Raw genomic sequence first — 13,599 nt, 5'->3', positions numbered from 1 at the left:
ACAAGTTTGCCCCCAGATCTGTGCTCGAATGGGATCATGTTGAGCCGCTTGGCTGTTTTCCGATACATGCAGTAGTGTTTTACCCAACTGGAACCAAACGGCGCAGGCCCTTCAACAAAAAAATAGAACTTCGTATTTTCCCCATAAATAAGCAGATACACAGGGCTCCAAACACATCACTAAAGACAGAGAACCCAATAAACAGCAACTAATAGAGCTCAATAAAACAAGTCAGCAATACTGTCAGTTCTAATAAAAGGGAAAATCTAGAGAAAATAAGAAGGCCCATGCACATAATTTGAAACAAGAGCTTAAGACACTGTCAGCAACACAGAAGTGATCTAAAGACACACTTTTCGAAGTTTGCTAGAAGAACCAACAGTTATTCTCATACTTGAAAATCTCTTAATTGTAAGCTATATTTTTTGTTTGTTGGTACCAAAACTTTCCAAGGGTTTCAGCAGTTCCATTCAGGGTACGTGCTGGTTTCAGACCCATCCTGCCTCCAAAATGATAGACTTGTGGAATGATAATGCTGAGAAAATCCATCTACCCTGGAAACCCACCTAGTGCTTTCTCCCTACTGCAGGAGCAGAAGCAGCTGCCCTGACTAATGAAGTACGCAGAATAAAAAAGATAAGACTCAACATGGGAATAAGCTGTCCATATATGCGCCAGAACTTTCTCAGAACTCCTTTTAGCTCTTGTTAAGACAGTATTACTACCATCAAAGCTCTTAAGGGTCAGTGGTCTAGGTCAGGGGTGGGCTCCCATCATCTGGAATTTCACAGACCAACAAAAGTCCCATCATAACAAAACAAAGGTTTGGCACAATAGAGGTGGATGAAACCTTGAAAGGGGTGGTGGTATATTATTGCTTTTTTAATCTCAAGAAACTTAAGCTTAGACCAAAGGTGGTAGATGCTTTTTACCAAATAAAGACACTGAGGAAAAAAAAGGCAATCAGCATCTATTATCACCATGATTTCTAACAAACAAATATTCTAAACCTAAAAATCAGTGACAGCAAATTAAGGAGGAGAAGTTAAAAAAAAAAAGGGACTCATTTAAAAGGAAGGCATTTAGCTTCAGGAAAACCTAAGTATATTGTCCGAGGGTTGGGGATGGGGGGGCACGGGGGAGGGGAGAGGAAAAGGGTACTAAAGGGGTGGTGGTCTATTATTGCATTTTTATTCTCAAGAAACCTCAGCTTTAGACCAAAGGCCTAAGAAATGATGAAGCCAAACTGCAATCACAGTCTCTGACCCCAAATCTCTTGATGTCCACTAATCAGGCCACCACACCCTCCTCATCCCCACCTGACCCTCCTCAACTGACTCCGAGCACAGGGGCTAAGGAAGCTCTCTGACACCTGTCCAAGCTCCACGTGCTGCAGGGGAGAGGACACAAAGTCCAGTCTCATGCTGTCAATTCCAGCATTTAGTAGCTGAATAAGAAACATTACTTATCTCTCAGTGCCTCAGCTTCCTCATTGGTAAATAAGATACTAATAACATCTTACACTTCATGGAGTTGTTTTATGTATTAAATAAGTTGTATAAAGAGCTTAGCACACTGCCTGGCACATAGTAAGCGATAGAAGAATTCTGTTTTTCCCCAGTCCAGTTTCAACTCAAACAAAAACAAAATTTGCACTCAAGTTCTAGAGTTAAAGAATTAAACTTTAAGGGTTTAACTGTTAAAATAGATCAAATTATTAGAAGCTTGAGTTTTGATGTCCCTTGATTTCAAAAATAAAGACACCCTATGCGCTGCATATTCGTACGTCAGCAATGATGTTAAAAACTTGTGAAGTACGTTAGGATGCTACCCAGGAATATTTTTTACAGCCATCTGCAATCTTCCTGATAACTTAAGTAAAAACAACTCTCCCAGATTGAAACTATTAATGCAGATGACAAAGAGCTATGTGGAACGAAAAGATGGAAGGAAGAAAGGAAGATGTGAAAGGAGGAAAGGAAACATGCCCCTCTTGTCTTTAACATGAAGGAGAGGTAGAGTTGAGGGGGGGGAGTGTTAATATGTGTATGAATGTGCGCATGTGTGCTTGTGCTTATGTGTGCGTGTGTGTGTGTGTGTGTTTGTGGTGTGTGATGATAAGGCACGAGGGGAAGGGAAGAAAACAATAATTATCCTGAAAACACATAGCAATACCCTTGCAGCTCTGCCTCTCAGCCTTATATCAAATTCTAGCTTCCCTTGCAAGCAAGTTCCTTGGAGGCACAGTGTGGAGCTGTATAAAATGGCGGTGGCTGAAACAGCGTGTTCACAGCCATTCCAAATCATACTGTCTGCTCTCTAGAGCAAGGGTGTGTTTTCCCCAAACATGCAAAATACACTTCCCAGGATTGCTGGTGATCGTTGTTAGCTGCCCGATGCATGGCGACCCTGTGCACAACGCAATGAAAGATTGCCTGGTCCCATACCAACCCCAGGATCAGTTACAGATAGGATGGTAGTGATCCAGAGGGTGTTCAGTGACTGATTTTCAGAAACAGATCACCAGGCCTTTCTTCCTAGCTCATCTTAGTCTGGAAGCTCCACTGAAACCTGTTCAGCATCACAGCAACACGCAAGCCTCCAGGACAGACAAATGGGGGCTGTGCATGAGGTGTGTTGGCCGGGAACAGAGCCAGGTCACCCAAGAGAAAGGTGAAAATTTTATCACTGAACCACCACTTCCCCCAACCTCCTAGGAGAGGAGGGGGCAAAGAAAGTGGTAGGAATCATTACTCCAAAAATGTCATGGTAACTATAATAAGAATAGCAGAGTTTTAGAATAATTTGAAAGTTGAATCATTCGTCCACTGTCTGAGGGCCCCTTACTTTTTTCCTGCACATAAAGGTAGCCTTCTGCTGTGAACTGACTTGCTCGCTTCTGGTCCTTGGGATTCTGTCTGATTTTGTTCATGAGCTCTTCCACTTCTGATCTGGTTCCTTCAAAACGAGTCCGCGTCTGAAATGGATGAAAAACATAATTTTTAAGTTCTCACATAAGTTTTTTTAATTCACATTTTTAAATCTCTACATAACTATAAAACCCGTTGCTGTCAAGGCAATTCCAACTCATAGCGACCCTGTGGGACAGAGCAGAACTGTCCCATAGGGTTTCCAAGGAGTGGCTGGTGAATTTGAACTCCCAACCTCTTGATCAGCAGCCGAACACTTAACCATTGCACCACCAGGGATCCAAAATTTAAGCAGTGGTTAAGAGATTGACTGCTAACCAAAAGGTTGGCATTGGAATCCACCAGCCGCTCCTTGGAAATCCTGTGGGACAGTTCTCTGTCCTAAAGGGTCACTAGGAGTCAGAATCGACCCAAAAGTAACAGGTTTCAGGGTTTTTTTCAGTTTTTTCTATAAACTTCTCAACACAACCCCATTCTTTCCAGAGTATCTTCTTACTCAGATTCTCAAAGAAACAAAAATTAGTGGTAAGCCAGTGTAACTACAGGCAATTTACTTTTAAAGCTTTCTAACATCAAGAATAATTCTATTATTCAATGTAAGAATGCTTGCCTTCAGGGCTCACGCTATCACTAAATCTTAGATTTAAAACAATTAGATCACAAAATATCTGTCTGGGAAGTCTTCCCTATGCAATAAGCAACCTGATCGAACTTGTTACTATTATACTAGCCACATGGCTAAGTACCGGGAACATGAACAACTTAGTTCTTCTTTGTAAACTAAAAAACATGACTGTCAGTTTTTTTAAGAAATGGTAATTGCACTTGAAAATGACATTTCTTCTCAGAAGAAAAAAGGGGGAAAAAAACCCTCAACCTAATACAAATAATATCTTTGATATCAGAAGACACAAATCATATTTCTGAAACCCAGGAAACTCAGTCTGCCTATACCTGTCAGATGGCGGCTGTACTGAAAATATACGTGGAAGGTGAAGTGACAAGATTACCAAGGAAACTGTGCAGAGTCAGCACCACCAGGATCTTAGACATTTCTTTCACCCAGACGCTAAAATAATTGCATTAATACCAAAAAACTGCTGATGCGAATCTGTGGAGGAGCTGAGATGAAAAATTTTTATTGAAATTTCTCTCCTCTCTACAATGAAAAGGGGTTACTAAGGGTCCTGAGAGCAGAAAAATGGTAGAATGGTACATTTTTTTAGTCTGATAAAGGTAGATTGTAAAGGGGAAAACTTATCTGTAGAGACTTACTTTATACACAAACTGAGAGTAAAACACCAAAAAATCTGTTTACCTACTTTTAAGAAATTACAGGGCTACAAAGAGAATGGAATTCATTTGCTGATGGACAGTCCCCTCTCTTCTTCCCATCTCTCCTATCTGCGGTGCTTAAGGCCCCCATCTTTATCCTGATTACACCCTGATTTCCTTACCTTCTGTGTTCACTTTGCTGAGATTCCCCTCCTAACCCTCTTTCTCTCTCTCTCTCTCTCTTTCAGTCCCTGTCTCTCTCTCTCTGTATATACCATACATACACTAACCAGAATCCATCCCAACTCCTAGGGACTCTATAGGATAGAGCAGAGCTTCCCCATAGGGTTTCCAAGTAGCAGCTGGTAGATTCAAATCGCCGACCTTTCGGTTAGCAGCTGAATTCTTAACCACTTCGCTACCAGGGCTCCATATACATGTGCTATAGATGTATACACGTCTCTCTCTCTCACACACACAGACACAAACTCTCTCTCTCTCTCTTATTTAATCCAATAGGTTGCATCCAATACTCGCATCATTTACGTTCAAATTGTCCTAGACTTGAGCAGTGGAAGCCTCTTCAACCATGTGTTTCAACATGCCTCTATAATTCCTTGAGCAATCCTTACTTTCTGATCCAAAAAAAGTGTCCCAGGCTCAGCTTACACTTCTACTATCCCAGCCCTGGAATCAGTCATTTCTGCAAAGGAGCTCTTGGTTCTTTTTAGTGGAAGGCAGTAATTGGAAAGCAAGATCTGGGCACAGTGTGCTCATAGCTAAAGGGATATCATTGTCATTAGGTCTTCTCAGCAGAGTTAGAAAGTATATGCACATATGCATACCAAAGAAAAAAAAAAAAAACAGTTGCCACACCATTAAGTCAATTTCTACTCATGGTAACCCCAAGTGTGTAGAGTAGAACTGCACTCCACAGGGTTTTCAATGGCTATGATCTTTCAGATGTAGATCTCCAAGACTTTCTTCCGAGGCACATATACATTTTTACATACATAAACATATACATACATCATTACATCTGTATCTATATATTTTTAAAAAATCATGATGTCATACTAACAAATCCAATTGTAAGACAATACGTCAGGGTTATATCCAGCCTACTCTTTTCCAAATGTGGAAATTTCTTCTCAGAAGGGAGAAACTTGGCTCCATTATCCTCCATATATTGACTTATGTTGCTCAATCTCCGAAGCACCTGAGCCGCCTCTGATGATCACACCTTTGCCCCATCACCACCACCTCACTTTCCCTGCTGCAGAAGCTTCCATGCAGGGGCCCCTACCCCTCACTGCCCCCTTTCCTCAGGTGCTACTGTCTCTGTACCACACAAGGAAGAGAAGACAGGAAGGGAAGGCTTAGCTATTTTTTAAATGTACCAGGTTTTGATAAATTATGAACTGGAGAGTGTTATGGGTTGAACCGTATCCCAAAAAAACATATGTTGTAAACCCTAACATCTACCTGTGGTTATAATCCCATTTATGAATGAGTTGTTTGATACGTTAATAAAGCAGGACTACTGTAGGGTATAGTCAATCTCTTTTGAGATATAAAAGAGATTAAACAAGCAAGCGAGTACACAGAGATAGGAGAAGAGACATGCCAAGCCACGTGAAGATCGTGCAGGAGCAGAAGCTCAAAGAAACAAGGCCCTTCCTTCAGATCCAACAGGGGGAGAAAGCCTTCCCCTAGAGCTGGCACCCTGAATTCAGACTTCTAGCCTCCTAAACTGTGAGAAAATACATTTCTGAATGTTAAAGCTACCCACTTGTGGTATTTCTATTACAGTAGCACTAGATAACTAAGAGGAGCCCTAGCGACTCGGTGGTTAAGAGTTCAGCCACCAATCAAAAGGTCAGCAGATCGAATCTACCAGCCACTCCTTGGAAACCCTATGAGACAGTTCTGCTTTGTCCTATAGGGTCACTATGAGTCAGAATCGACTCAACGGCAACAGATGTTTTAATAATAAAAGGCTAGACTGCCTTGAAGAGACTGTGGGCAGAATTATGGACATCAGAGAGGATTCTGATGACGGCTCAGAAGGCAGTGAGAAGAGCTATAGAGGGAGTCTCTGTCCTCTTAGAGAATACACATGGCACCAGTAACAGAATGTTGCTATAAGTACGGGTATTCAATGTGCTTCTGGTGAGGTTTTAAAAGAAAATGATGAACATGTGACTGGACAATAGAAGAAGGGTGATGACAAAGGACTTGTCTGAATTATGTTCCAATGTTTGGTGGAAGGTAGAACTTGTAAATGATGAACTTAGATACTTAGCTGAGGAAATTTCTAAGCACGACCTTAAAGTGGTCGTGTGGTTTATCCTTGCTACTTAGAGTAAAATGAGAGAGGAAAGAGATGGAATTAAAAATGAACTGTGCAACATAAAAAACAAGTTTAAAGATTTGGAAAATTCTATTGTACAAACTAAGGACACGTGTACCAGAATCTTCATGAAGGATGTGGCTACACCATCTTTTGTTATAGAGATTAAGCCTGTGACTGACAGGTCCAACCAACTACCATAGCCGAAAACCCATCAGCTCAAACTGAAGGGGTCAGAGAGAGAACGGAAGGAAAGAACACTGTCTGCTTCTTGGAATTCTACAGGCAAGAAACAGACCAAAGGAGCTACATCTGTTATCCTCCAAGAGAAGAAAAGAATCATCCTTGGAGCAGCTCCGAGATCAGCAGAACCACTGGAAGGAGCACAGGAAGCAGGGATGCATTGGTTTCAAAAGGTGGAGCCAGAGCCTCCTAGGTTTAAGAGTCAGATCTTCATATGAGGCTGCTGCCTAATCCTAAGGGGGTGGGCTGCCATGCCCAAAGGTAAGAAGAATGGGGCAGCCCAAAGCTGACGGAGCACAGTTGCCATTCCAGTGGGCATGGAAGGCAGGGCTAAAGCCCAAAGCCGAGGGGCTTCCACCCAGAATCCAGGGGGCATGGCCAATACCCAGAGTCTGGAGGGCAGAGACATTGCCCAGATGGTCTGAGAGAATGCCTTGAGAGGTAATATAAATTGTTCTTCTGGGGTTTAGACTTGCTTGGTGCCCAATGGAGCCCTGGTGCCGCAGTGATTAAGAGCTTTGCTGCCTACAAAAAAAGGTCAGCAGTTACCAGCTGCCCCCTGGAAACCCTATGGGACAGTTCTACTCTGTCCTATAGGGTCGTTATGAGTCAGAATCAACTAGATGGCAATGGGTTTCGTTTTTTGGTTTGGTGCCCATTATCCCTTCTTTCTCTCCAATTTCTCTCATTTGTAATGGAAATGTCTACCTTGTGCCCGTTCCACCATTGCACTTTGGAAACAGATAATTTGTAGTCTAGATTTCACAGGTTCACTGATGAAAAGGAATTCTGCCCCAGGATGGAATACACGTAAAGTCTCACCCATATGTGATTTAGATGATTGAAAATAGGAAATTTTGGACTTAGAGTTTATTTAAGACTTTTGGAATGACATAATAGGGTGGATGTGTTTTACATGTGGCAAAGACATGAATTTTGAGGGGTCAAAGAGTGGAATGATATGGATTGAATTCTGTTCCCCCAAAATATGTGTTGTAAATCCTAACCTCTGCCTGTGGTTATAATTCCATTTGTGAATGGGTTGTGTTTCTTATGTTATTGGGGAAGGATTAGTGTAGGGTGTATCTTGAGTCAATCTCTTTTGAGATATAAAAGGGATTAAACAAGCAAGCAAGTAAGCGGAGATGGGGGAAGAGACATGCCAAGCCAGGTGAAGATCACTTAGAAGCAGAAGCTCAAATGAGACAAGGACCCTCCTACAGAGCCAACAGAGAAAGACTTCCCCTCGAGCCAGCACCCTGAATTCAGACTTCTAGTCTCCTGAACTGTGAGAAAATAAATTTCTGTTTGTTAAAGTCATCCACTTGTGGTATTTCTGTTATAGTAGTACTAGATAACTAAGACAGACAGAAAACTACATTTTTTCATTTGAACACAAAAAAAGTAGAATGCAGAATCTAGCAATTTCTAATTCTAGATTCTAGTTGCATATAAAGATATCCTTTAATAATGTTAGACTGTGAATGTAATCCATATCACTAGAAAACAGGGAGGGGAAGATTTCAAATAGTTCTGTTCTTTGGGCAAAAAAAAAAAGTATAAAAAAGATAAAAGTTGGCCATAAATCTGCCATTCAGCAATAACCACTGTCACATTTTGATGTGATTGCTTCTAATCTCTCTTTTTTTTAATAACATAGTTGATCATTGTGGTATTCTACTTCTCTCACTTAACATTTTAACAAAAATATGCTCTCATATTCTTTAACTCTTCTTAACCATTTTTAGTATCTCTTAGAGATGCTATTTGAATCTTAAAATTCCTAATGTTATAATTTCCTTCTAATAAGATTTCTATCCTAGTCTCCCCACATCCTTTTGGGGATAGAGATCAGAGAAATTAAAATTAATTTTTTAAATATCTTCAGTTTTGATGTAATTTAGATCCTTCTGAAAAATGTATTTTCTAAAAGTCATCTTGCTACTTTTTTGCTTTCCATTTATTATTCTAGATTATAGAAATTGATGAAGATTGAATTTCTCAAAAAATTGATGAAGACTGAATTTCTCAAAAAAAGAAAAAAAAACTTCACGTTTACAATAGAAAAAGTATAGCTAGATGGGGAAAAAAAGGTTTTTAAATAAAGTTTACCTTTTTTCTAATTATAAAATAGTTTTGCTATTAATTTTTTTAAATAACAAATTACTAAAAAGTTGACCAAAATTATTTATAATGCTATAGTCCAGAGGTCATTAAACTTTAACATTTGGGTATATTTCTTTATATCACCAAAAACCATACCCATTGCCGTCAAGTCGATTCCGACTCCTACCGATCCTATGGGACAGAGTAGAACTGCCCCATAGGGTTTCCAAGGCTGTAATCTTTAAGAAAGCCGACTGCCTACGGTTTGGGTATATTGCCTTATGTTGTTGTTACCTGCCATTGAGCCGGTCCCTGACTCATGGCAACCCACCCAGTACACAATGGGATCAAACCATTGAGATCCATAGCATTTTCACTGGCTGATTTTCAGAAGGAGATCCTCGGGCTTTTCTTCCTAGTCTGTTTCCGTCTGGAAGCTCCTCTGAAGCCCGTTTATCACAGAGCAACAGCACGCCCCCACTGACAGTTGGGGTGGCTGCACTGGAGGTGCACTGGCCAGGAATCGAACCAGGTCTCCAACATGGAAGATGAGAATTCTACCACTGAATCCCTACTGCTTTCATACTGCCTTACAGTGTTAACATTTTTTGATATTTCCTTAAATATACTAATAAACATTGCATAGAAAATAACATATAACTGAGATTTTTCAGCAATACGTAGTTTTATACAGGCAACTTTTTTCCTTTAATGGGCTCAAAACTGACATCACTAGGGTAAAAGAAGGATGGCCAAGAAATAAGTAAAGTACAGCAACACTGAGGAATAGCAGATGATACAGGATAAGCGACTTGTTTCCAAGGTGCTGGTATTTTAAGCAAAAATAATTACTTAAAAGCAAAAATTGGGAGCAAAGACGACATTGAGATCAGGTGTTCTCAATACCGAAAGTGAGATGGAGAGGAAAAACAGCCTCTATCTGAGAAGGCTGCCTGAGCAGCAGTGGGCTCAGAAACAACTCAAACAAAGTGAAAGGAATATTTAGAGAAGAAACTGAGGATTCAGGGAAATTTACCAGGTAAGTTTCAAAGGCTACAGAAAAAGGTTTTCTGCAGTAACTCGTTCTTTGTCCATTTTTCTACAGGAACGGACTTTATTATCTATGTGTAAGTTCTTAAAATATTAAGGATGTGAACCTGGTCATTTTGTGAAACATTTTCCAATGATTACTTCTCTACAAGTTTTGCTTATGAGATTTTTTATCACTGAGTATTGTTTTTTCACATCTAATTATTCAATCTGTCTGAAATTGTTTTGGTTTATGTAAGGTAAAGCTGCTAGTATACATCCCCCAGAGGTGTGCTACAAATGTACGCCCACGCATATGCAAGCTGTGCGTTGACAGTTTCCTGAAAGCCCCCAGTAACTCTCAGGCCCCCACCCATTAGACCCAGAGGCAGGGCTGCCTTTACGAGCATGTGACCTCTGCAGCCATCCAGGGTCCTGTGCTCAGAAGGTCCTCACGCTGGGTTCAATTCTCCGCTGTCACCGTCTTAAAATTCTCAATAATTTTTTAACAAAGGGCCCCTCATTTTCATTTTGCACTAGGTCCTACAAATAATGTAGTCAGTCCTGCCTGGAGCTTCTCATTCAGGCCAGTCCAGCACTTAAAGACATATTATATCCAGACAGAAAAAGCAACTTTCCACAAGTTATATAGTCAGTGAAAAGAGGGGGAAAAAGCAAGATTATAATCTTCTAAACTACCTACCTAATGGTCTTTTTACAACGCTATGTTTTGCTACCTAGAAAAGCATCCTGAAAAATCACAGCATCATCAGACTAAGTATTCTACTCCCTGCAGGGACAATTTTGAGGTGAAGGGAAGTAATCTGTACACACGTTTTGGTATTTTTTAAACTTCTGTTACACTGGGGTCACACCGCATACAACTCTTTCCACTGGTCTTAGGATCATAACAACAAAGATCGAACTAACCAAGGTCTCTAACAGTAACCCAGCTGAATGTCCGAACAATCTACAAATCAAAAGTTTGACACATAAATTACAAAAAAAAAAAAAGATGTTACATTATCTATATTTCCAATATTCCCAAATTTAGGGAACTACACGAAAGCCTTAGGGGAAAAAAAAAATCTATGCCAAAGCCATCGATTCTCAATTTCTGAGTTTACAAGAAAATGAAGAGCAGGGAGCAGACACCACAGAGACGCCCATGCTTCTACTTGTGTGTCCTCAATAGATGCTTTGAGTTTGTTACAAAGTTATCAAGCTAGACTTCTAGCAAGGGCTCAAATGGTGCCAAACGTTATCTTTAACAGTTTTTCAATGAGGTCACCTGCAATTAAAATGATGTGAGGAAAAACATCTGTCATTTTCTAATCAAAATCACATACATATACCATTTTAGAGATAAGTTCTCCTGAATCTGTTTTTTCAAGATCTGATAAAGGTCCTTGGTTTTCCAAAGGAAAATCATAAAAACCAATCTCAACTGTGAACACCCAATATATTCATAAACATCCAAAACATATAGGGAAGAAATTTCACTTAACCATAAGTAACTGGAAATAAAAACAAGAAAGACAGTTAACAGGGAAGAAATGTAGGTGATTGTAATTTAAATGCCTGAAGTCTAAAGTAGAATGCTCTTTTGTCTGTTTTCACGCACTAAAAAAAAAAAAACACATGCAAAGCTTATCCTTCGGACTGTCTCAGAAAGAACAGGAACAGCCACCAGGTGGCAGAATTTCCGGATCCTCAACTACCTGGAGACCAATCTGCTACTCCGCGAATTGACCAGAAGGTGGCGACGTATCCTTAGTTTCTCAGTACCAACAGCTCGGTTGTCTTAGTGTAAGACTTTCTGTACATTAAATAGGTCAAAAATATATCTCTCTATACCAGAAAGCTTTCATTTCCTTACATTCTGAATGTTAATCTGTAGTTCCATTTTGTAATGATTGAAGTCTTTGGCAAGTTCATGGCCCTGATGATAGAAAGTGAACATTCCCTGAAAAAATGACAGCATCTAAGACAAAGGAGAAAAAGTGGCATTAGCACAGGAAAATCTCCGGGGGGCGGGGGGAGAAAAACAGTGAAGCATTTCCTCCCTCATCTCATGGTTATCCCATTAAAGTACAATAATTAAAAGGAAGTCACTCATAGTCAGCTGAGTCAAACTGCACATTATTTATAAGTGGGCCCTTAGAGAAAATGAAGAATACGTGATTTTTTTCCCCTTAAATATCAGAACCATTAGCCAGTTTTTAAAGAGAAAAAAAAAAATTCTTTTTATATGGGAGAAATGAAATTTGAAATCATCCATTTGTTCTCTTTAATCAAGAGAATCACTATTTTCATGTATAATTGAAGCCTTATCACTGAAGGTCCATACATTCTATAAAAAGCGAAATCAATGAATCAAAGAGCCAAAGGCGCTCTCCAGTGACATCCCTTCTGTTGTTGCAGGGTGTGGTGCAGCCTCCCTGTTTGTTCACAAGGTGTTCAGTGACTTGCCTGGGGCAGAAGCAGGGCTGTAATTAAGTCTAACCCTGCTCTCTTGATTAGAGGGCAGCTGCTCTGCCCCAAACCCAAGTAAATCTGAAATGAGCAAAAGTGATTTCAGGTCAGAGCTAACGAAGCTCTGAAATTCATTCTCTTCAGAATGCAGTGTAGTACAATGGTTAGGAGTTTGGGGCTCTGACGTCAGACGGCCAGCTCAAGGCAATTCCTAACTTCAGAAGTAACTTGTTATGTGACTTTGGGCAAATTACTGAAACTTCCTCTAATTTCATTATTTACTATATGCTTGCTTTAGAAACAAACTGGTACAGAACTAAGATTATCCCATAAATCCTCATTCACATTCTAACACAATTTCTCTCAGAGAGGTTTTTCTTTTTTCTTTTTAAGGGTGGTGCTACAGCTAGGATGGCAGAAACAGCACCTGATGTAGAATCCTTGAGAACACATAGCAACGAGAATACTATTCATTACATGCTGCTGGGCAAATAAGCTGAGAACCACTACTTCAGAGGTAATTCCTTGACTTCATGGCTATCTGTGCCCATCCTTTATAACTTATGATGACTTCCTTTACGCTGAGGTCCAAAAATTGGATCTAGGAAGGAAAATATTTCTATTACATCGCAAAAATCTACTGGCAGATTAATTTGCCATGATACTCACAGGTTCCACGAACTCAAACTTCTTTCTTTCTTGGATTTCCTGAAGCTTACATACGTATTCAAGAGATAACTCATAAAAGTGTTGCCGATTTTGCTCCACTTGGATATCTGCCTATGTGAAAATAATTGAGGCACGGTCAAACTGGAGATAGTGAGAAATGATACTTTATCTTAGGGGTCAGCGAACTACAGCCCATGAACCAAATATAGCCCACTGTCTGGGTTTTTTTTGTAAACAACGTTGTATTGGAACACAGCCATGTCCATTTGTTTATGTATCATCTATAGCTACTTTCCTGCTACAAAAGAGGAACTGAATAGTTGCCACAGAGACCTTATGGTCCACAAAAGCCTAAAATATTTACTATCTGACTCTTTACATAAAAAGTTTGCCAATCCCTGTTCTATATGATGAGATTGATCCCAAAGGATTATAGACCAGACGCCAAAGCTCTATTCTTGAAAAACTTACCCCAACCACAACTGACACATAATTAGGTTTAACTACATAAATAAAATC

General features: G+C 40.0%; 1 protein-coding gene across 5 annotated transcripts in view; it reads right to left on the bottom strand.

The window, feature by feature from the left end:
- ARHGAP10 (Rho GTPase activating protein 10) overlaps nucleotides 1-13,599 on the bottom strand; it is a 366,346-nt gene that overhangs the window by 205,145 nt on the left and 147,602 nt on the right. For 4 of the 5 annotated variants that reach the window (XM_003417542.4, XM_023557137.2, XM_023557140.2 and 1 more), the window contains 4 exons: nucleotides 13,081-13,191; nucleotides 11,816-11,920; nucleotides 2,848-2,977; nucleotides 3-109 (listed from right to left, as the gene is read on the bottom strand). In XM_003417542.4, coding sequence (XP_003417590.1) covers nucleotides 3-109; nucleotides 2,848-2,977; nucleotides 11,816-11,920; nucleotides 13,081-13,191 — 453 coding nt within the window. The remainder of the gene's footprint in view (nucleotides 1-2; nucleotides 110-2,847; nucleotides 2,978-11,815; nucleotides 11,921-13,080; nucleotides 13,192-13,599) is intronic. The other variant, XM_023557138.2, reaches the window with a different exon arrangement.

Source organism: Loxodonta africana, chromosome 13 (genome assembly GCF_030014295.1).
Source record: "Loxodonta africana isolate mLoxAfr1 chromosome 13, mLoxAfr1.hap2, whole genome shotgun sequence".
Taxonomy (NCBI): Eukaryota; Metazoa; Chordata; class Mammalia; order Proboscidea; family Elephantidae; genus Loxodonta; species Loxodonta africana.
The sequence above is the reverse complement of the archived record's forward strand: the minus strand, read 5'-3'. Positions and strand labels throughout refer to the sequence as shown.